General features: G+C 44.4%; 1 protein-coding gene across 1 annotated transcript in view; it reads right to left on the bottom strand.

Annotated features, from left to right (window-relative positions):
- Nucleotides 1-23,935, bottom strand: part of KCNMB3 (potassium calcium-activated channel subfamily M regulatory beta subunit 3) — a 65,367-nt gene that overhangs the window by 18,192 nt on the left and 23,240 nt on the right. Inside the window, exons 2-3 of the mRNA XM_040429982.1 lie at nucleotides 14,586-14,786; nucleotides 9,867-10,065 (exon numbers count right to left, since the gene is read on the bottom strand). Coding sequence (XP_040285916.1) covers nucleotides 9,867-10,065; nucleotides 14,586-14,786 — 400 coding nt within the window. The remainder of the gene's footprint in view (nucleotides 1-9,866; nucleotides 10,066-14,585; nucleotides 14,787-23,935) is intronic.

A 23,935-nucleotide genomic window follows, 5' to 3' on the forward strand; every position in this document is an offset into this window, starting at 1 on the left:
GGTGTTGGTTACAGCTGCCCTGCCCTATAAAAAAACACACACCAGTTCTGGGTTTGCTTTTCACAAGAAGCATTGCCTGATGTGAATGATGCCTCGCACAAAAGAGCTCTCAGAAGACCTACGATTAAGAATTGTTGACTTGCATAAAGCTGGAAAGGGTTATAAAAGTATCTCCAAAAGCCTTGCCGTTCATCAGTCCACGGTAAGACAAATTGTCTATAAATGGAGAAAGTTCAGCACTGCTGCTACTCTCCCTAGGAGTGGCCATCCTGTAAAGATGACTACAAGAGCACAGCGCAGACTGCTCAATGAGGTGAAGAAGAATCCTAGAGTGTCAGCTACAGACTTACAAAAGTCTATGGCATATGCTAACATCCCTGTTAGCGAATCTACGATACGTAAAACACTAAACAAGAATGGATTTCATGGGAGGATACCAAAGAGGAATCCACTGCTGTCCAAAAAAAAAACATTGCTGCACGTTTACAGTTTGCACAAGAGCACCTGGATGTTCCACAGCAGTACTGGCAAAATATTCTGTGGACAGATGAAACCAAAGTTGAGTTGTTTGAAACACACAACACTATGTGTGGAGAAAAAGAGGCACAGCATACCAACATCAAAATTGTGAAGTATGGTGGTAGGGACATCATGGTTTGGGGCTGCTTTGCTGCGTCAGGGCCTGGACGGATTGCTATCATCAAAGGAAAAATGAATTCCCAAGTTTATCAAGACATTTTGCAGGAGAACTTAAGGCCATCTGTCCACCAGCTGAAGCTCAACAGAAGATGGGTGTTGCAACAGGACAACGACCCAAAGCATAGAAGTAAATCAACAACAGAATGGCTTAAACAGAAGAAAATACGCCTTCTGGAGTGGTCCAGTCAGAGTCCCGACCTCAACCCAATTGAGATGCTGTGGCATGACCTCAAGAAAGCGATTCACACCAGACATCCCAAGAATATTGCTGAACTGAAACAGTTCTGTAAAGAGGAATGGTCAAGAATTACTCCTGACCGTTGTGCACGTCTGATCTGCAACTACAGGAAATGTTTGGTTGAAGTTATTGCTGCCAAAGGAGGTTCAACCAGTTTTTAAATCCAAGGGTTCACATACTTTTTCCACCTGCGCTGTGAATGTTTACATGGTGTGTTCAATAAAAACATGGTAACATTTAATTCTTTGTGTGTTATTAGTTTAAGCAGACTGTGATTGTCTTTTGTTGTGACTTAGATAAGGATCAGATCACATTTTATGACCAATTTGTGCAGAAATCCATATCATTCCAAAGGGTTCACATACTTTTTCTTGCAACTGTATTTGTATGACCCCCCTTTTGAATTATGGTTCAACAGAATAATTTATAAAATAAACTAATGAAACTGGCCTGATACTTAACGTAAAATGATGGTACTTAATATAATGTTTTGTTGCACAACCTTTTGAGGCAATCACTGCAATCAAGTGATTTCTGTAACTTTCAATAAGACTTCTACACCTGTCCACAGGTATTTTGACTCCCTTCTTCTTTTTCCACAAAACCCCTAGCAACAAAATCTGCACCTTAAATATGCCAAAAAAGTGGCGTATATTTCTTAATAAATGACCCCCAATGTTCTTTTCTGTGTATGCTTCGTTTTTGCATCTGTAAACAAAGAGCTGATGTCTCTTGCCAAAAAGCTCCAGTTTTATATGGTCTGTCCAAAGGAAATTCTCCCAGAAGCTTTGGGACATGTCAGTATGCATTTTGGCAAATTCCAGTCTCGCTTTTTTATTATTTGCTTTTAACAATGGAAGATGACCAAGGAGGAAACCACTAAGTCCGCTTTGGCCAGTGACAGATGGTGTGTGATCTGTCACTGATGTACCTTGACCTTGGAGTTCACCTCTAATCTCTTTGGAAGTTGCTCTGGGCTCATTGGTGACCATTCGTATTATCCGTCTCTTCAATTTGTCATTAATTCTCTTGTTGCCACGTTCATTGAGGTCATGTCAAATTTTAACTTCTGAATATTATGTGAAGCTGTAGTAACAGGAACATCAAGCTGTTTGTAGATGGTCTTAAAGCCTTTACCATGTTTGTCTATAATTTTTTTAATCTCCTGAGACAACTTTGGTCCATGTTCAGTGTGGTAGCAAACAGCACAGTGACTGCTTTTCACCCTTCAATTCGGCTGACTGATTACAAGTTTGAAGACACCTGTGATGCTAATTACAGGACACACTTTAGTTTAACATGTCCCTATGGTCAAATTATTTTCAATCTTTTCTAGGGGTATCATCATTTCTCGTTAATGTCATTGGGGGACACAGCACCATGGGTATATGCCCAGCTACCACTAGGAGGCGACACTAGATATCAAAAAGGTTGGCTCCGCCCAGGTGGGCTATACCCTCTCCACAGCCACTAGGCTAATCAGTTTTAGTCTAGTGTCCGTAGGAGGCAGACATGACCTGCTCTATTCTTTGCAGGTCTTGCTGCTTTTCATTTAAATTTTAAATTTTATTATTTATTTCCTTTCTTCTGCAGGTCTCGGCCTGCTGCATGATGGGGCTTCATCGTGGATTACCACTTTTGTTGCACCCCCTGCGGGCGCGTACTTGAAGTACCTACGCCGGTCACCCAGTCCCCCATTACTGCATCTGCAGTGGCATGCTGGCAATCCCACGTAAGTGTTAAGTTTGCCGAAGGGGTGACCCTGCGGCGCCTGAAGACGCTGGACTGTAAGTATTCTCCCCTGCATCCCTGCCCCAAGAGGTCCCCCGGGTTAAACCCTCTTTCTGGCCAAGGGATGGGATTCATTTTATTTGTGGGGCCTGGTTAGGTCCCTCCTTTCCCCTTTTTCTTCCCTCCCTTGGGTATCCTTCACCTCCCTGGCCATCCATGCCTCTCCCAGCCTTTCCCTCTACTTTAATCCCCAGCCTGTCTTCGAGCCCCTGGTGCTCCTTTTGGCCCGTTTTTACCCTCCCTGAGCGTCACTCCTCCTCAGGAGTCCCCACCTAACCCGGTTTTTACATTCTGGAGGGCCCCAGGTCTCCCGCGGTTACGGTCCACCAACGGCGCACCTTTTCCGGCCACCTCATTAATCAAGGCCCCAGCTTCTTTCTCGCCTAGGCCACGTCTTCTACCGGCCACCACCCCCCTCGCTTTCCGGGCTTTTTCTTGGCCACTCCTCGCTCCTCTCGGATTATGGGAGGGGTTCTCCTCCCCTCCTATCCCAGCCAAGTACGGGGGGAGGTTTCCACTTAACTCTTTTTCAAGAAGAAAGAGCCTCCATCTTGCCAGCAAACCTCCTTGTACATTTCTGCAGCTGCTGCAGCACCTCTTCGGGGACACGGGCACCTGTTGTTCGGTAGGACAGCCTCTGCCTAGCTGTTTTTCTTTTTTCAGGCTCCCTATCAGCCCCCATATCCTCCTCCAGAGAGGACTCTCATTCCCAGCACCCGCCCCTGCTGGTTGCCATGTATTTTACATGCGCCCGTTGCGATAAAAAGTTGCCATGCTGTCAGCCTTTCCTGTTTGTGCGCAGTACCTTGCTCCCAGGCCCTTCATGTCTCCCTGACCACCCCTTCTGTGTCGGTCTCTCCTGAATGGGTCTCTTCCCTGTCCCAAGCCATAGGGAACCTTATCCGACTCTCCCAATCCATGGTGGAGTCGCTGGACCGCTTGCCTGCCCAAATTGCGTCCGCCTCTGCCCCTCCCAGGCACTCCTCTGTGGATGGGGCATGCTCACATTCAGACACCAGGTCCCACAAACGACCTCGGGTTGTCACAACTAAGTCCTGCTCATCCTCGGTATCCTCGGGTAACCCCCAGGACAGGTCTGAGGCTGGTGACCTATTCTTCCCTGACGCATTTTACGCCTCCTCGGGGGGACACCTCTGCACCAATTCTGACTTGGAACAGAGCATCAGGCGGTCTTCCACCATACAGAATCTCTCTGGGTGGTCAAAGACCAATGTCCACTGAGGAACCTCTCCTCTCCAGGGTTGGTATCCCCTGTAGTGAATCTTCAGATGGCACTCCCCTGGCTGCACAGGATATTAATCACACAGCTAAGTCAGCTTGCCTCCTCTCCAATATGTGGTGCTTTACCCGTCACCGTGTTTAGCACGCCAGCACACCTATGTTGTATCCCTGGTACGTACGCTTTCCCCTTTACTGAGAGGTACTCGTACCTCTGCCAAATGCTGTATCCGGCAGACTTTCCTCGTTCAAAGGTATCTCCTTTTCAGCTGGAGTAATTTCTCTATTCCAGGGGCTATATTCAACACACTCTCCTAGTCGGAGAGTGTTCCAGGCCACCGTATTACTTCCCCAGACGCTGTAGCCAGTACACCAGCCTGGGGCTAGCGTTCACCACGCAACATATTACCGGGGGAGCCCTGGTTTACCATATTACTTCTTTATTAGGTGAAGTACCTGTATCATCTCCAGAGACTGTAGCCATTACACCTGTTTGGTTCTATTGTGCACCACAGGCGAAGTATACATGCCATGTTCAGTCGCTTTAGCCATGGCACCTGTCTGGCTCTAGTGTGCACCATGCAGCCACCTTGCTTCCTTCTTCAGTGGAGTACCTGTACCATCTCCAGATGCTGTAGCCATTCCATCTGTCTGGTGTTTAGTCTGCAATGTATTACTTCATGTGGTCATTCTACTCCTTTATCAAGCGCAGAACGTATGTCATTTCCAGATGCTGTAGCTATGTCTCCACTATCATTATCGTGTGCACAATGCTATCTGATTACTCCCATTCAGGTGGAGTATTTATAGTATCTCCAAGTGCTGTGCCCTATTGGTACAATCTGTGGCCCATACTGCTCCTGCATTACTGGGTGTATTTTCCTGGCTCTAATGTGTGCTAGGTAATCGTGGGGCCCCTCTTTATGCTGAGTGACGCTGTATTCATCACCCTTTTCTGGTTCTAGTATGCATCTGGCACCTCATTACCGTCGTGCTCGGCGGTGTACTTGTACTATCTCAAGGCACTGTATCAGACAAGCCATCGTTGTTGGAGTATGTACCTGGCAACCATATGTTCTCCCCCCTTTTTGGGCGGAGTAGAGTTGCAATTCTTAGATCCATTATATGGCTGACCTCTTTAGATCTGACACCCGGTGCAGTACCTCCAAGTCTTCTCATTGCCCCTGTACTAGGCAAGATTTTTACTTTATTGCTTGTCGCGCACCAGACAACCACACTCCCCTCGCGTGTGCAGGTTGTTGGCTGTCATGCTAGATTTTTAATCCTATAAAATAATACTGTATTCCGCACAGTCGCGTTACCCCATTTCATGATGGAGTACTCACGTTGTTTTTACTGCTTTTCTGTTTTGTTTTCAGAGTTACGTGGTCCAGTCCTGACAGAGTTCCTGGATCTCCACTGAATGCTCTATCCTGCAGGGATACAAAGCATTATGAGCACCAGCCGCTACTGCAGTTTTCAGGTCATCGCTGAACGTCCTCGCTGATATGGCTGTGACAGGACTAGTGAGCGCCACACACCTACTTGGTGGGTGGGATTTTCCGCTGCTCACCCTGGTATCGGATATGGTCCCGTAGTTCTTCCATGGTCTGGGCATTCTTTTACGCCCTTAGATTTGCAGATTGGTGGTGATACATAACAGTAGTGCCGTCCCCTTGGGCCTTGTTGTTTTCTGCACCTGTTAGTTTCTTCCCCCTTCCTTGGGGGTTTCATTGTGCTCTACTGGTAGCTGGTTTCTACATGTCCGTGTAGTATCTCCCTGCTTCCCCTGGCGAATTCTGCATCCTCTTCTGACATATGGATGTCTGGCCTTTCTTTTGCAAAATCCAGGCTGCTGTACTTTCCTATTCCAGAGCAGTGTTATACAGTATGCTAGCCACTACACTTGGTATGGTTAACCATGGGCAATGTTTTTTTCCCTATGGTGGATACATTTCATTCTGTCTCGTAATCTTGCTTGGAGTCCCTGCCCCAATGATTCTTTGACCATCTAGCTGGCCGGTTACCTCTGGGGAATCTGCTTGTGGCATCTCTGACTGCACATGCTCTGTATGACAGCTGCTTCTTTGGGCCCGGTTTGGTTATTTTCCCTCCTGAGTTTCCATAGGCTCTTCCTGTCTCCCCAGGTCAAGTACCTGGTGTCTGGGAGTTTAATGCTACGGTTTGCAATTTGGATCGTATTGTTCACTTTCGGGATGGAGCTTCCCTTGTTTTGAGAACTGTTCCTCCTTAGGCTGTTTTGAGTCCTCTCCCTTCTACTTCAATATTTCTTAGATGTGTGTCTCCGCTTGTATTACCAGGGCCTGCTACTGTTTCACTTTTCCCTGAGACTTCGTGTGGCCAGGTATATCTCTGGTCTTACATTTCACAGCGATATTTTGTTGGTTTTTCGGAGGCTCGATTCTAGCCTCTTTTTTTATGGGAAGCAGGTCTTTACGTTCCCTTCTCCTGGCCATTACCTAGGACCCCCTCCTCCCCCAGGGGTTGGCTGCTTTCTCTTGCAGGATGGGGTTTCCACCTTCTCATAGGGTGTTTCTCTTTGCCCACATGCTTTGCTGCAGAAGGAGGCTCGCTCCCTTCCCATGGTTCCTCTCTACCCTGGCCTTTACAGGAGGTTGGACACAGACAGGCAATGTTTTTGGTCTGCGACATGTTTTTGGTCTGCGGTTTTTCTCCTTGGTTAAGGACTGTTCCGTCCTTTTTCCAGGCATTTTTCCTCCTGCCAGGTACCCTCATAGTCTGATTTTCTTGTTGGGTCTGTCCTCTTATGGATTCTCCTCCTGGAGCATCCTTCGATATGCAGAGTGCTAGGTCGTTACCAACAGACGTTGCTGTGCGACTCTCCTGTTTCTTTAGGAGGAGCCCTGGTTCTTCCAGATCCTTCCTCTGGCTCTTTAGTGCGCACTTGTTTAACTCTTGGTTATGGCGCAGGACATCTCCCTATCCCATCTCGGGAGGAAATGGGTGTTTCCCCTTGTTCCTTCTTGGGCTCTTCTTCAGGCACTTGTCCTTGGAATCCTGACGGTTTCCTATATTTTTTCCTTCGGAACCATTTCATGCTATGGCCTCTCCGGGTCTGGTTGGGTAACACGGTTCTCCAGCACCTGTGCGTCCAGCTTTTTGCATGAGATTTCATTTCCACCCTTACTGCTTTGGCACATCCCATGGTGCTGTGTCCCCCAATAATATTAACGAGAAAATTGGATTTTTGTACTTACCGTAAAATCCCTTTCTCATTCAATTCATTGGAGGACACAGATCCCACCCTTTCTTTTCACTTATTTTCCTGTCACCGGGCTGATGTTCTCGTTTATTTTCCCGGTCCAGGACATGTTCATTCTTCGATTTTGTTTCTCTCTCCTACTGCTATTGGTACAAACTGATTAGCCTAGTGTCACTACCAGAGCTTTGGGACGTTCTCACAGCTCTGTTTCTCCACCCCTGTGATGATGTCACTACTAGAGCTGGGAGGAGTTCTCACTGCTCTGTTTACTTTTGGTTTCCTTCCTCCCAGCTGTTCCTCATGCGTTTGATTTCCCTCTCTTTATATCACCCCTCCTCCTATTGTAGGGCGTGGATTATAGTTCTCATTTCAGTTGTAGCTCTTGCTTTAGTATCTTCACTTGTAGCTATCAGTTCACTGGACCTGTGTTCTGCTGCAGCAAGCACTCCGGATATTGCCAGCTGTCCTTGGATCCGTCTTCTCTGCGGCTGCAACACCTTCAGCTAAGTGTACAGACATTGTTGTGTACCTGATTATTTTCTGACTGGATCTGAGGTGGCCACGGTTCCCTCCATATACTGAGTAGGGCCCCGGTGGCCGTGCCCCTTCCACTATTGTAGGGGTTACAGTGGTCATCAGTCTTAGGCACGTGGGCATGCCTCGTTCTGCCATTTGGATCCGGGTATGTGCTTTAGCAGAATAGGGAGAGCTTTGAGGGTCTGACAGGGGTCACCCTTTTTCCTCCCTAGTTTGGGTCCGGTCAGTAGCTCTTTTACTGTGTATACTATTGTTGCTCACATACAGCCGTGACACCTAGTGACTGTGGAGAGTGTATAGCCCACCTAGGTGGAGACAACTTTTTTGATATCTAGTGTCACCTCCTAGTGGTAGCTGGGCATATACCCATAGTGAGGAAGGGATTTTACGGTAAGTACAAAAATGAAATTTTTTATCCAGGCCTGTTTCATTAGGTTGTTTTATAAATTATTATGTTGAAGCACAATTCAAAAGCAATGTCTGAATTTCATTAGCTGATTTTCAGTAAATTTATTATTACACTTTCATGTTATTTCAGTGACCGTTGTGGGTTTTTCCTCCTTTAACGGAAGGGTACCAACAATTTTGTCCACATGTGTAAATTCATTGAAACACTTGTGTGGTCAAAATGCTCATTGCATCTCTATATTAATTAATTGAGAGGTGTAGTTTTGAAAATGAAGCCTTTTGTGGGTGTTTCCTATGTTCTTAGCACCTCAAGAACATAAGTGAGAGTACCAACTGTACAGAATAGATGCTTTACAAATATGGTGTTCTGAACATTATATTTCGCAATTTATTTACACCAGACAACTAGCATAAATACAGTGATAAATCTCCTTCTTCCTTTCACACCTAGATGGAGCTCAGGCTATAGGAATCTGTACAGTACTGTAGAGTTACCTTTGAAATTAATGAAAACAGTAGAAACTCTATGGAATGATCTCCATAATGGTGGCTGGAGAGCCAGGAACTCAGGAATATGAGAGTTCCCAAGCTTGTGCAGTGTACTGAGCGAATTCCTGTGCTTGACTCATGTTGCCTCATTTTCATAATAGGAAGTTGAAGAGGAAGACATATGACACTTTTGGGAAACCCTTCCTTCCAGGGGAAAAGCTATCCTGAATCCATTTACAAACATATTTACAAAATTAACCCAAAGTCACTGGGGTCCCTTAGATTTCCATCAAAGTTCCATAATTTTTTAATAAGAATAGTAGCACAGACTTTGTTTTTCTTCCCATCAGAAATATTGGTCATCCTGACATATTGGTAAAATTGCTAGTGCAAACAGAACCTAAATGAATAACTGACATAGTGGGAGACTATTTGCTACTTTTTAAGCTTCTCGGCACTTCGGAAAAGTGCCCAGAAGCATCAAAAGTCGCAAATGACGGTACACATATGGCATACGCCATAATTTCTGACCTTTTTAAGCCACTATTGTGGTGTAAAAACATTGATAAATGTCCCCCACTATGTCAAAAGAGGGCTGGGCTTACCTTGAAGGGGCAGGGCTTTGTATCACCCGCTGGATTTACTATAACTTTCATCAGGTGGAAATTATAGCTGAAGTCTACGCCAGCCTTTAACTGCCATAAACTTCAGTACCTGGTGCATGGCCGGGCAGAGATGCATCTAGTTTATTAAGAGGCATCTGCCTCTTAATAAATTAGGGGCATCTGATGCCAGGGCAGGGAGATCAAGCCTGGTGAATAGATACTCCAGTCTTGATAAATGTCCCTCATTATGTTAATATGGAAGTTAATTTTCAACCTGCCTTAGGCCTTATTCACACAACCATGTCTATTTTGCAGATGCAATAACTCAATTTTGTATCCAGAAAGGTCTGCTTTTAAGATGTCAGTGATTTTCATTGTGGTTGATTCATTTTGTTGCATCCGAGTCACACTACCATGCGACTGATGCAACTGCTGAATGCAGCTGAAAGCTGAAATTCTGCTCATCTGCTGTAGCTTAAATGTGGGTATGGGGGGTTTTGGCTGCACGCGACAACTGCATTGTGGTCGGTATGTGGAAACCCAGCCTTATATATGTAACATGACAATGGATATCCACTTCAGTTTACATCTACTACAGATCTGTATGCTCACTTACTTTGGGGTTTATCTGGACAGCTTCCTCATTGTAATGCAGGGCAGCCACATAGTCAGAACCAGACACGTTCACCAGTATTTGAAGACAGGGATACTTGGATTGTCCATGGCAATCAACACCGCATGTGAATGAACAGTCTATCCAGTCATCCATAATATCAGTCTGGATAATTGTGCAGTTCGCCTCCTCATTCCATACGCTGGTAAACAATAAAAAGGCCTGATCTGTTACTTGTCCTCTACTGTGAACCCTTCAATGACCACATGACCGTTACACTGCAGAGCTTTTGAGAACTGGCAACATTTCACATCTACTTAAAGGCTACTTATTATTTATTATCTTTATCATGTCCAGTCAGGGTCCAGGTGCTAAGACCACCACAAATCGTTTAAAGGAACATGCCAAAAAACATGCCACAAAAAAAAAAAAGACCGCAGCACTTCCATATGGTGAAAAAAATGTGTAGTCCTTTATTCACCCATGCAACGTTTCATTCCACTTACTGGGACCATTCTCAAGGTGCTTTAGAACGGTCCCAGTAAGTGGACTGAAATGTGGTTTGCAAAAGTTTGGATACATCTTAACTGCTGGCACTCCTTCCTGTCTGCTACTGATAGTGCTGCCCTGATCTTTGCTGATACACATTTTATATATATATATATATATATATATATATATATATAAGGAAAAAATCTAGCGGGAGCACCAACCAAGGTTTGGGTGCAAGGTCCAGCACAGGGTAACAGCTATACCCAATATTGTAGAGACGAAGAAAGTAGGACTGCACTCCAGAGTAATGGTGAAATACACTTTATTTCACCATTACTCTGGAGTACAGTCCTACTTTCTTCGTCTCTATATATATATATATATATACACACACCTTCTCATTCAAAGAGTTTTCTTTATTTTCATGACTATGAAACGCCACTGATGGTCCCAACCCCATTTATAAGGCAAGAAATCCCACTTATTAAACCTGACAGGGCACACCTGTGAAGTGAAAACCATTTCAGGAGACTACCTCTTGAAGCTCATCAAGAGAATGCCAAGAGTGTGCAAAGCAGTAATCAAAGCAAAAGGTGGCTACTTTGAAGAACCTAGAATATGACATATTTTCAGTTGTTTCACACTTGTTTGTTATGTATATAATTCCACATGTGTTAATTCATAGTTTTGATGCCTTCATAGTCATGAAAATAAAGAAAACTTATTGAATGAGAAGGTGTGTCCAAACTTTTGGTCTGTACTGTATATATATATATTTTTTTTTTTTATTATTATTATTTTTTTTTTGGAAAGCCCAATAATGTGCAAGTGAAAATGGAATATTATAAATCTTTGTAAATTTATTAAAAATGAAAAACTAAAATTTCACATGGACATTAGTATTCAGACCCTTTGCTTTGACACTTGATTCTTTAAAGAAAGACACTTGAAACAACCAGGGGTTCTTCTTCCCAGAGCTGGCTGCTCTGCCTAGAGATGGCCACACCATCAAACTAAGTAACCAGGGAAAAGGGCCTTGGTAAGAGAGGTGACCAGGAAAGCAGTGGTCACTTTGGCTGAGCTCAAAAGATCCTGTGTGTAGATGAGAGAGACTTCCAGAAGGTCAACCATCACAGCAACATTCCACTAATCTGCAATCTTGCAGTGTCTCATGGCAATCACGTTTAAGTTCCAGTTACTGCAGGCAACTAGTCTCTGTCGACTCGTCACTACCCAGTATGGATAAAGTAATAGAGATATGATTCCTTGCACAGTCCAATGATATTCCAGACAAACCTCCTTGTCACACCAGAAAACGCTTTGATGGAAATCCACCAAGCCTCATATGATCTAATGCCTGAGATAGTACATTATTGCATGTTCTGGCTTCTTCCAGGACTGTGCAAAAGATCTTATCTCTATTCCTTTATCCATACTGGGTAGTGGTGAGTCGATACAGACTATTTGTCTGCAGTACTGGAATTTAAATGTGATTGCCGTGGGTGACTGCAAAAACTTTTGGTGACTGAATGTTCATAGGGAGTAAGTGGATCACTCCCTTGTCCTTATGTTGCTCCATTTATAGTAACAGATTGGTGCCGGTTTAAACTTTTTTTTATTCCACCAATCTGGGCTTTATGCAGAGTGGCCAGAAAAATGCTTCTTCTCAGTAAAAGATACACAAAAGCTTGCTTGGAGTTTGCAAAAAAAAGTACCAAAAAGACTCCCAGTGTAACGGGGTGCCGAAGGCGCACTCGGTCTCCCATCAGCCGCAGACCTGCTGCTTAGCTTCGGGAGCGAGGATCTGTGTTTGGCCTCGTTCCCAGGGCAGCTTTGCTAGCTGGGAGGCCTCCTGCTCCTAGGTCTGCCTTGAGAACCGAGCTGATCACTCGGTGGTCGACTGGTTGGTCTGTTGGTCATGTGACGCTGGCCATGTCACATGACCCTCACTCCCCACTATAAATACAGGCAGCCTGCTGGCCACAGGTTGCCTGTTAATTTAGGTTCCTGGCAGTTGTTGGATACCTGTGTACTTACCTGATCCTGTTCCCTGATGATCCTTTGCCTGCTCCTCCTGTACTGCGTATCCTTCCTGGTATATTGACCTCGGCTTCCACCTGACTATTTTTTGCGGACTCCTTTCGACTCTCCTGGTATTTATGACCCCGGCTTCTCCTGACCTTTCTTTGCTTATCCCTCTGTACTGCGTTGTCCTCTTGGTTTTGACCCGGTCCGTTCACTATCCGTTATTTGTCTTGTCTGTCCTTCCCGCACGTATCCTAAGTTAGGGACTGCCGTCCAGTTGTCCCCTGTCATCAGGACTCGTGAGGCAAGTAGGCAGGGCCAGGGGTGAGGGTGGAGCGCAGTGGTCACTATCCTCCCCCCTGTGTGTGTGTGTACGTGACCGTTACACCCAGACTGCGAAACAAGATTATCTGGTCTGAAGAAACCAAGAGTAAACTTTCTGGCCTCAATTCTAAGCCTCATATTTGGATGAAACCAGGCACAGCCTAATACCATCTCTACAGTGAAGCATGGTGGTGGCAGCATCAAGAGAGTTTTTCAGCGGCTGGGGCAGGGAAACTGCTCAGAGGTGATGGAAATCTGAATGGAGCAAAGTACAGAGATATTCTTAATAAGTGCAGAGTGCTCTTGATCTCAGACTGGGCCGAAGGTTTACCGTCCAACAAGTTAATGATTCTAAGCACACAGCCAAGACAAGACAGGAGTGGCTTAGGGACAACTCTGTGAATGTTCTTGAGTGACCCAGCCAGAGCCTGACTTGAACCCAATCGAACAACTCTGGAGAGACTTGGAAATGGCTGTCCACCAACGGTCCCCATCCACTTGACAGAGCTTGAGAAGATATTCAGAATGGAATGTCAGAAAATGCCCATTTGCAGGTGTGCAGACCTTCCGGCATCATACCCAAGAACACTGAAGGCTGTAATCATTGCCATAAGTTCTTTATCTATGTCCTGAGTAAAGGGTCTGAATACTTATATCAATGCAAGACTTTAGATTTTCCTAAGATAAATTAGCAAACATTTCAAACATTTTGCTTTCACTTTGTCATTATGGGGTATTGAGTGCAGAATAATGGGGAAAAACTCTATTTTATTTTTATTTTTTTTAGCACAAGGCCGCAACATAACAAAATGTGAAAAAAGTGAGTGTCTGAAGATTTTCCAAATACACTACAAATTATAGATTGATAGAAATTATAATATAACTGTAAATTTTAATTTCCTGCACAAATATTCTCTGCATACTTTTTAACCCTTCAGACTCAACAGTTTGAGTATCTGGAGGGTTAATTTTCAGACGTTTTAGATGATTGGTGCTTTCTTTATATTGGATATTGGTGGTACATATCCATTTATGTTTTTGTTTATTCTATGATTAAGAGCTCCAGCACATGGGGGGGGCTATTTGATATTGGATAACCCCTTTAAGTTTCTGGTGCACAGACAGCCAGAAGATTCACCAAAATTATTACAGTAAATGGCCTGTTCTTAATAAATTTGGTGCACTTTACTCCAGTTAAATTTTTACTAAGTGTACTGCCACACAAACAGGTTTCAGAATGCAATTTTGGAAGCCAAAACCTGGAGTGAGTTTAAAAAAGTGGAGAAGTCGTATCCGTCTTTTATATTTTCTCTCGTTTTTATGATCCACTCCTGATTTTGGCTTCCAAAACTGTTCAGGAAACCTGCCTGTGTGGCCGTACCCTAAGGGATCATGCACACAAATGTATTTTCTTTCCGTGTCCATTCCATTTACTTTGCAGACCGTATGCGGAAGCATTAATTTCAATGGGTCTGAAAAAAAAACGGATGTTACTCCGTGTACATTCCGTTTCCGTATGTACGTATTTCCGTTCCGACAAAAAATAGAACATATCCTATTATTGTGCGCAATACGAACAAGGATAGGACCGCTCTATTAGTGGCCAGCTGTTCCGTTCCGCAAAATAGGAAATGCACACTGATGTCATTCATATTTTTTGCGGATCCGTTTTTTGTGGACTGCAAAATACACACGGTCTTGTGCATGAGCCCTAAGACTGCAAAAGTCTTAGTAAATCTGCCCCAAGGTGTTATATTTAAAGATGCATAGAATTTATCAAACAATGAGCAACATTTAATACATTTAATGCAAATTACTGGGCTACACACTTCAGAAATTCCCTTCATGACAAATTTTGCCCAATGTTAAAATTTTGCTCACCTGAGCATAAATGGTTTCAAAATTGCTATCCCAAGCAAAAAGAACATGAGGACAGAAAGCCCCATCATAGTGAACCCCAACAGCATTGCCCTGTCTTCTCCAGCATTGGACACCTGTTTCTTCACTTTGTCTGCTGCTCTCACTCCATCGCTGCTGCTCTCTTTTCTTTTTGCCTTGCCAGGTACAGGAGAAAAGGCTTCCCTTAAAACAGGAGAGGTTTCCCATTATCATGTGCACATCTTTTTTTTGTTGTTGTTAAATATATTTGTATTTTTCAACATAAAAAAGTGAAAACTTTACTAAGGGTCCATTCAGACGTCCATAAGTGTTTTGCGTTCCACAAATTGTGGATCTGCAAAACACGGGTACTGGCCATGTGCATTTCACATTTTGCGGACCATACATGGCCGCCCCTGTGATTGAAATGCCTATTCTTGTCCGCAAGAATAGGGCATGCTCTATCTTTTTTGCGGGGCCATGGAATGGAACTACGGATGCGGACAGCACAAGGTGTGCTGTCCGCATCTTTTGTAGCCCCATTGAAATGAATGGGTCTGCACCCGTTCAGCAAAATTGAGGAATGGATGCGGACTATGAACTACGGACGTGTGACTGGACCCTAAGAGATAGATACATATAAATAAATAAATACATAAATAAATAAATGTTCTGTAAAGTTGGAGCTCGGCTAAGGCTAAAGTCACTTATGCGTTGTGAACTCTGGCAGCCTGTCCCAGCATGGACTCACAGTTCACTATATACAGCACACTGGATAGGGCCGCTCACCACCAGATACCTATTGAATAAATGGTATGTGACAGGCATCCGGCTGCTTTCCAGCATAAATGACAGCTTTCAGCTAGGCAAACAGTCCTGCATGCACAACTTTATGTCCACCAAAAGCCAGCATTTATGCCGTAAAGTGTCTAGATCCCAGTCAGATTCCATTTTATTCAATGGGCATCTGGCAGTGAGCGCCTCTATCTGGTGTGCCGGAAACAGTGAACTCCGGCAGCCTACGTGTCTGTGAACTTATCCTAAGCAGGATTTATTTTTGTTGCCTAATCTGTTTTTGGGAATTAATCAATTCCTCTTCTCCAGAAGACATGTAAAAAAAAAAGGTGAACCTTCTTGTGCCCTCTTTAGCATAAAAAAATGCAACTTTTTGCCCATTTACTTTTCAAAAAAAAAAAAGAAAAGAAAGTGGGTTAGGGATGGGTGAGAGGGTGTGTGTTCAGAAAACTGGGGTAAATTAATCAGACATAGGAATTAGGAGCTGATGTAGATTTCAGTTTCTGGTGCACACGCATTCCAAGATGCAATTGAAATATTAAGAGTCATACACCTTATAATAAATTTGGTACATTTTACACTGGCATATTTTTTTTTTTGTATGACTGGCATATGAACCACCATCCTTAACAAATTCCACTCTGTATGTTGTGTCACTGTCTCTAATTGTTCTTAGTTTATGGTACTTACCTTTATTTGCCCATACGGTATGGTGAAGGATGCTAGCAACCAATTTAAAAAGATACACACTGAAAGAATCGAGGACTGAATGACTTTGCTTCACTAATCTAAAAGATTGATGCACTGTATAAACAGTTCATTCAGACTAGCCTTAAGTAAGCCTTCCAACCTAATACGAATAATAGGAAGCTGTATTTTAGAGCATTTAGGCCCCTTTCAGACAAGCAAGTGTCACGCTCTAGACTCACAGTGTGAGTATGCAACAGCACCCGTCCTGCGCTTCCAGCACTGATGGAGGTCGCATAGCCTTATATTGATTCATGATGCTATGTAACCCCTAGAGGTCTGGAATGTATTGTATAACACTGACATAAGTGTTATTCAATACATTCCAGAACTGTAAGGGTTACATATGTAAAATCCCAGAGTTATGTTACAAAACTCTTTTACCCCGCTACAACCTGTTAAGTGTATCTGCATTGTCATCCTGTGTAATTTAACATCACATTCTCACAAATGTGCATTTTCTAAGCCTGTTACATGTATTTGCTGTAATTTCCATGTACACCAGCAGGTGGCAGCAATGTGTCAGCAGGACCTTAGACAGTTTAGCATATCTCGACTGGAATAGTATATTCCAGTTTAGCTCCCCCCTCTTTGAGCAGAGTGGGCTCGCCCATGTCCTGCCTCATGGGGAGGGAAGGAAGTTACAGTGAGTGTGCCAGCCACCCTGGCTAGGGGAAGGCTGTGCTGGTAGGAGCTCCCAGTTCTAGGGATCCCAACCCAGAATATTGTCTCGGCTGAGACCAAAGATCACCATTCCCAGCCTGAGCCTTCAGCCTCAACTGGCGACAAGCAAGCAGCCACCTCCAGAACTCCAGGACGAACCATTCCCTGTGAGCGTAACTGTGAGTAACATCCAGAGACCAGGAGAAGCCAAATTCCTCCTCAGCTAGTCAGTCTCATACCAAGCAGATGATAGACAGAGCAGTGTTAAATAACATATTAGCACTTTTTAGTAGGATAGGGTGTTTTAAGGACCATGAAAGGTCAGCACTTGTGTGAAGTGTCAATTTTGACAGTTCTTGAGACGACAATAGTATTTGGGAAGGTTAGGAATCCTCCTTCTCAGCATATTATTATTAGCTTTACAAATAAGGAATGTAACGGAACGCCTAGCACCCCGACCGGGTACCTCCGTTGATAGAGGCTCCTAGTGCTTTCCGAGGACTCCAAGCACTCCACTTGACACCGTACGCACTGCAGATCCCACTGAACCGCCGAAGCTTGGTTGAGGTCTCGCAGTCTCCTACCCACCCTGGACCTACGACAAGGCTCCAGGCTCCAGTGGGTGAACCTCTCCTAAAATCAGAGAGCAGGAACAGCTCTTAAAAGAGCTAGTAGTTATAGCCAGGGGAGTATAGCAAATCTCCCAGCGTATAGCAATCCCCCAGTGTTGATCAGTTAACCAAACACCAGCCTCAACATGATGAAGGATAAAACAGGCACACTTTATTGAGGGCTACCCGCCCGTATTTATGCAGGTCCCCATCTGGTGGACACGCCCCTAGGGGACCAGAATGAAGACTGTGACACAGGACAAATATGTAGCACTGCAGGATACACAGACACAATACATCCCCACAATGCATCATGGTTTCCTCCTCTCTGCCCTGGAGACACCCGAGGAGTAATCCAATTATCTCTCAAGACAAAGGGAAATCGCCAATACACATGTGGGGACAACAGAACAGAAATCACCACCCAAACACACAATGTCACACCCCCACAGCAAACACAGACATTTAACATATTCCCAGATAGCTCAAGTCTGAGTGCATATCATTAGGTGAATGGCACTCAGAATACACAAATACAATAAAATTTGCTATCTGGGTACCCTCACATAACAAAATACAATTGCAAAGACAGATTTACGCTGTGCGGCCGGTCTGTCTGCTCCTTTAAAGTTAGTATGGGCCATAATCCGGAGGCAAGAGGCTGGTAGCCAGGCCCCTCCGAAACCCAGTGGCGAGGTTGGTTTCGCCACAAGGAATATTTAGAAAATCATGATGTAAGGGGTTTTACTTGTTAACCATATATGTCTGTTAGAATGGTAAATTTAGGATACAATGTAACTCTATGGAGAGTCAACCTATAAAAAGGCTTTGTTTCATGACATTGGCAGAGCATTCTTTGACAAGACACCTGTTGCTCTCTACACACAGATTCACACATACACATTACTTTAAGGGAATTACTTTTTCACTCATTTTTAATTGGTTTATTGCTTGCTTGTAACCTTTTAAGATTCATCTGTTGTACTTATTTTTTCTCTTCCTAAACTTTGTAACCTTTCTTTTTATGCAAATTAAATCCTTTTAACTTTTATCTTTCATATTTTGTTGGCTCCTTCTGAAGCATTTCTTAGAAAATTAAGAAATGCTGGACGATATTTAACAAGCAGAAGATAGTAATTCCTGCCATATTATCCAGGCACATGATAGATGCAGAAGAGATATTGATCCCTGCCATACATTGCCAATACCTGCTGGGACCCAAGACTATTGCTGTATCTCATGTGGATTAATACTGCCTCCAGTAAAGACAAGTTGAATTATATTCCAAGTCTGGATCTCATTCATTACTACCAAGTTCCTCAATTACTCCTACTAGCAACACACTCATTTATTGCAAGTGAGCCAGGATTCAGGAGTCCAGCCGTACCAAGGTAGGAGACACTGTTGACACTATACCTACTACCACACAGCGACATTACACTACTCTGGCATTCCTAACCTGGTACGTGAGTTGCAACACCTTAACGGGCCCTGAGACTGTACCCTGCGCACGCTATCAATTGGCGTCACGAACAAAAACAATAGACTTCTATATACATATCCGGACCCACTGCATAATTTTGGCGTCCGCCTAACTGTACCACGGTCCTGCTCATTGCACATAGCATCATAAATAAATTTAATGCTATGCGACCCCGGAAGTGCTCCTGAGTTCAGGATCGGTGCTCTCCCTGACACACGCTGCAAGTCTGATGCATGGAACTCGCTTGTGTGAAAGGAGCCTTATTAGTACAAATACAATACAAACTATGCATTTTTCACATAGGTCATACCCATTTCCAGCTAAGACATGTCCCCTTGCTGAAGGAACCAGTGTCTAAAGCACTTAATAAATGTAGTGCAAAGCATGTATGCCAATTTTTGTCTAAAATAAGTGTGATAAACTCTGCACACCTACAGCCTTGCTGACAAGCCGCAGCTTGTACTGTGTAGAGTGAGACTGCAGTAGAGGAGGAGGTACACTGTAATGGTACGGCCACTTGGTCAGGTTTCTGCATGCATGGAGGTTCAGAAGCTAAAATCAGGAGTGGATCATAAAAAGGAGAGAAAGTATGAAGGACAGATACATCTTGTATGGTTAATCCTGTTTTTTGCTTCCAAAACTACAGGCAGAAACCTAACCGGCCGCACCCTAAGGAGCTTATCTATTAGGCTAGGTGGAGCCTGATGAATTGATCAGACTCATGGGGGCAGATTTAACATAGCCCGGCAGCATACACCGACCTATAAACCAGGCACGTTACCAGATGCAGCGACTGATTTATGACGAGGCCAGGGGCGTAGCTATAGGGGGTGCAGAGGTAGCAGTCGCTACCGGGCCCAGGAGCCTGAGGGGGCCCAAAAACCCTTGTGCCACGTAAGACACTGGCATTATAGAAAGTGCATACTGGTCAATTTACACCTCTGGCTGGAGGGAAGGGGTTAGGTCAAGAATTTAGATTGAGGGGGTGCCCTTTCAATGTTTGCTTCTGGCAGCAGGAAGGATATGTGCTCCCCTGCCCCTTGCCAACAAGGGAAGGAGGGCCCAAGCTGAACTCTTGCACCAGGGCCCATAAGCCTTTAGCTACGCCCCTGGACGAGGCGCACGTCCTCACCACTCCCCCCTTTTTGGGAAAGTGGCAAGGCCATAGGAGAAACGGCACTTGCGCAAAAATGTTTTCATAAGTGCAGTTGAAAAAGTCACAAACTTACATTTTGCTAATAGCAGGGGGAGACCTTTAAAAAAAGATTATACAGCCATTCTGACATGGAAGCTCAAAATAAGTACACCAGCCTCATCAGGTCTAGGAGACATATATGCAATTAGTATTGTGAAATCAGGTGACAGAGCATCTTTAACCCTTTCAGCCCCGGAGAATTTTCTGTTTTTGTGCTTTTGTTTTTTACTCCCTGCCTTTCTAGATCCATAACTTTTTTTTAATTTTTATGTTCACATAGCCATATTGTGTTGAAAATTTTACAGAATTCACACGGAAACCGCCTCCCATTGTTTTCAATGTGAGACTGCAGTGCTGTTCATGCAACCACAGACTATTTCAGTGTTGTTTTCCAGACCTCACCAAGAAAGGAGATGTCTTTTCTTGGCAAATTGTTGAATAGCTGGTGGCATCCCAACTATATCATAGAATAGTATTAGACCTGGATCATAAAAACATGCCAGGGGCCAGATTTTCCAGCACAAGTGTATATTACTGAGGTACAGAGGGACTGTGAGTCCATATCTCACAGTCAGCTAACATCTCCTGTGCCACATTTCAGAAGTCCCCTGGTTCCTTTGCCCATTATGGACATGAATTAAAAAATAATTGCCGTAGATCTAATTGGCCCATTAGTGAAGTCTTCTAAGGGGCATTAGTATTTCCTAGTGGTAGTGTATGATTGTAAGAAACAGCCATGTAATGTCCCCAAGTTTCATTACTCTGTTTAAACTGTGTTAAAATTCAATGTATATGTGTTTCTGTATTACTCTCATACTGGTCCTTTAAGGCAGCAGCTAAGTGTTGAAGGACATGCCCCCTATGATGTCAGCCTGCCTCCGATGCAGACAGTGTGAGCAGAGGGAAGGAGGATGTGACGAGTTTTGAGCAGGAGCTGCCGCCATATTGGCAAGATACAGAACAGGTTTTGTGTTGTGTAAAAGGTGTGAGGAGATACTAAAGGACTTCCCTGTGCAGCCAGGCAGTGTGAACTTCGGTCTACAGACGGACGGATTACAAAGAAACAGTGCATTTAGTGGAGCCATGCTGAAAAGGACTGTGTGCAGCAACTAATCAGTGGATCTGACATTGGGCTGTGTTGGAACTGATAAAATTGACATCTATGATACAGCTTTGATGCAAAGATGTTCTTTGATATCTTGAACTGAATCAGCCCGGGTCTGCTTGATATGCAGGACCATCAAAGGGTTCTTGGGGCGGGACACTGATGAAAGGAAGATCTGCCAGGACTGTCATGTCCTGGGGCAAGCCCAACCCCCTGCTGGTATTTACTGTCCACACCTGTGTCAGCAAGGACATACCTCATTTTTCGCCCCATAAGACGCACTTTTTCCCCCAAAAAAATGCTGCTCCAGTGCTGCACTATACAAATATAACATGTCTCATTCAATTAAAAGTGATTAAACATGCCCCCTCACTTTTAATATTACCGTACACCCTAACAGCTTCTATAGAATGCAGGCAGGCAGGTCAGGCTGGCGGCAGCGTAACTCTCTGATGTCACGTGCCTGCGCCGCCTACTTAATGAATGAAGCAGGCGGCGCAGGCACGTGACATCAGTGAGTGACGCGCCGGCCACCCGGCCTGCCTGCGTTGTACAGAAGCTGTTAGGGTGTACGGTAATATTAGGAGTGAGGGGGCATGTTTAATCACTTTTAATTGAATGAGACATTTTGTATTTGTATACTGCAGCACTGGAGCGGTGGGGGGAAATCTGTGGATGACAGTTTTATGGGAGACATCTGCGGATGTCACTGTTAAGGGGTGGGGGGGTCTGTGGATGGCACTGTTATGGGCTGGGGGGGTCTGTGGATGGCACTGTTATGGGGTGGGGGGTCTGTGGATGGCACATATATAACAGTGCCATCCAGAGATCCCCCATAACAGTGCCATCCACAGATCCCCATAACAGTGCTATCCACAGATCCCCCATAACAGTGCCATCCACAGACTCAGTGATTCACTGAGACCTGCTGGAGAGGAGTGTTCTGAGTACAGAGAAAAACCCATGGCATATGTGACTGAGAAAAAGAATGGTGTAGCTAGCTCAAGGATCCTGACCCCCTCCAATCCCCTCTCCCATTCCCTTAATTGTATTTAGAATGTAGGTATATCCCTATTTGTATATAAATCCAACACTGAGTTAAGATACAGTTGTTTGTCAGTAATTTAAGGCACCCGCAAAGCAGAGCAAATTCTACAGGTTGTGTGAATTATATAGTAAACAGGGCACTCAAGGTTGTGTGAATTGCCACCAACAGTAAGAGACTCACAGTGCTGTCGAAGTACCGGACAGTAACTGTAAAATTCCGGATTACATCACACCCCAGTATATACATTCTGCAGGACGATCAGAGTGCCAAAGGACATCTGCTGTTGAACTTCATTATATCCAACTGGTTTCCCAGCCTGGTGCTGAGGAGGACTTCATTGTTGCAGATCTTGCATTCACTGGAAGAAAAGGACGAGATCGGACCCCACCGTGCACTTCTACGAACTGTAAGAGGTCCAGTTGGACCACTGGGATAAAGGGGGTGCGCATCCAATTGTGAAGATTAGGGTCAGTTAGGGACAGTTTGTGGGACTATTGCTTATTGAGTGTTCGCACTGCAAATACGGACGTAAAAAAAGGTGAAAATTGTTGTACGATTTGACTTGAATTGTTTACCTTATTCTGAATATTTTGCTTGTATTTACCCCTCTTATCTCACCATTAACCCCCCTTTATTAATCTATAGTAAATACAATTTTCTTGAACTTGACCACTGCATACGCACTCTTTTCTGGTTGCGGAGCCAAACCACCTGCCTTGCTCTCGGTTCACATGATTATGACACTCGCTATCATGAGACAGTCAATTAGGAAGTGCCTCTTCTAAAACAATTGCCAACTGGCTGTTTTATATGATTATTTGTACTAACATGTTAATGAGATCTTTACAGGTCAAGGCAATCTCTACCTGTCCAAGGTCATCAAGGAATTGTGTAAATTATTGTTACATGGGGCTCTGGCAACTTAAAGCCTAATAGATAAACCCTGTCCCCCCAGTACGCTACAGTGTATATGGATGCCATTATAATTTTTAGTTATCACAAAGAAAGCCATTTTGACTGGAGCAGCAGTGTGAAAATAGCCAAAACCTTTAACAAATTAAAGGGGTTGTCCGGGTTCGGTGATTATTAGTAAATAGGCTGCTTTTCACTAACAGCCTACATATATGTGGGTTCTACCTTTATTTCTTTATTCTGATGCCCCCATTCCTCAGACTGGATTTGCGGACCGGAAGTGTTATTTTTGTTCAGCTGGTGACGTACCGGGCTCCTTACTGGTGTGCTAAGCCTCGTCTTCCGCTTAGCAGAGAGCCCGGTGACGTCACCTGACACAGAGAGGCGTTATTCTGGGCTGAAGGAGGTTGATTTGGAGGCAGGGAGCGCTGCTGTTTAGCATAGTGCACGCCTCCCATCTGCATGTAAACCGCATGAATTCGGTAAGCACGCCTCCCATGTCCTGTAGACACGCCTCCCATGGTTGGGATTGAGACGTCAATCTACAGAGTCGCACTGCCTTGCGGGACCCATAAGGCAGTGCGGCAGGAAATTACATAGAGGGAGCGCTGCAAAGTAAACAATACCGAGCGCAGCTTCGGGGACCCGGAGGAGTGAAAAAAAAACTGGGAACCTTCTGGGGGACCTTACAGATACATTTAATGGTGAATACTAATGTTAGTTAAAAAGACTGTGATCCCAGACAACCCCTTTAAATATTTTAATTGATCGTGGGGTATTATTATCCCCACTTT

This window comes from Bufo bufo, chromosome 4, assembly GCF_905171765.1.
Source record: "Bufo bufo chromosome 4, aBufBuf1.1, whole genome shotgun sequence".
NCBI lineage: Eukaryota > Metazoa > Chordata > Amphibia > Anura > Bufonidae > Bufo > Bufo bufo.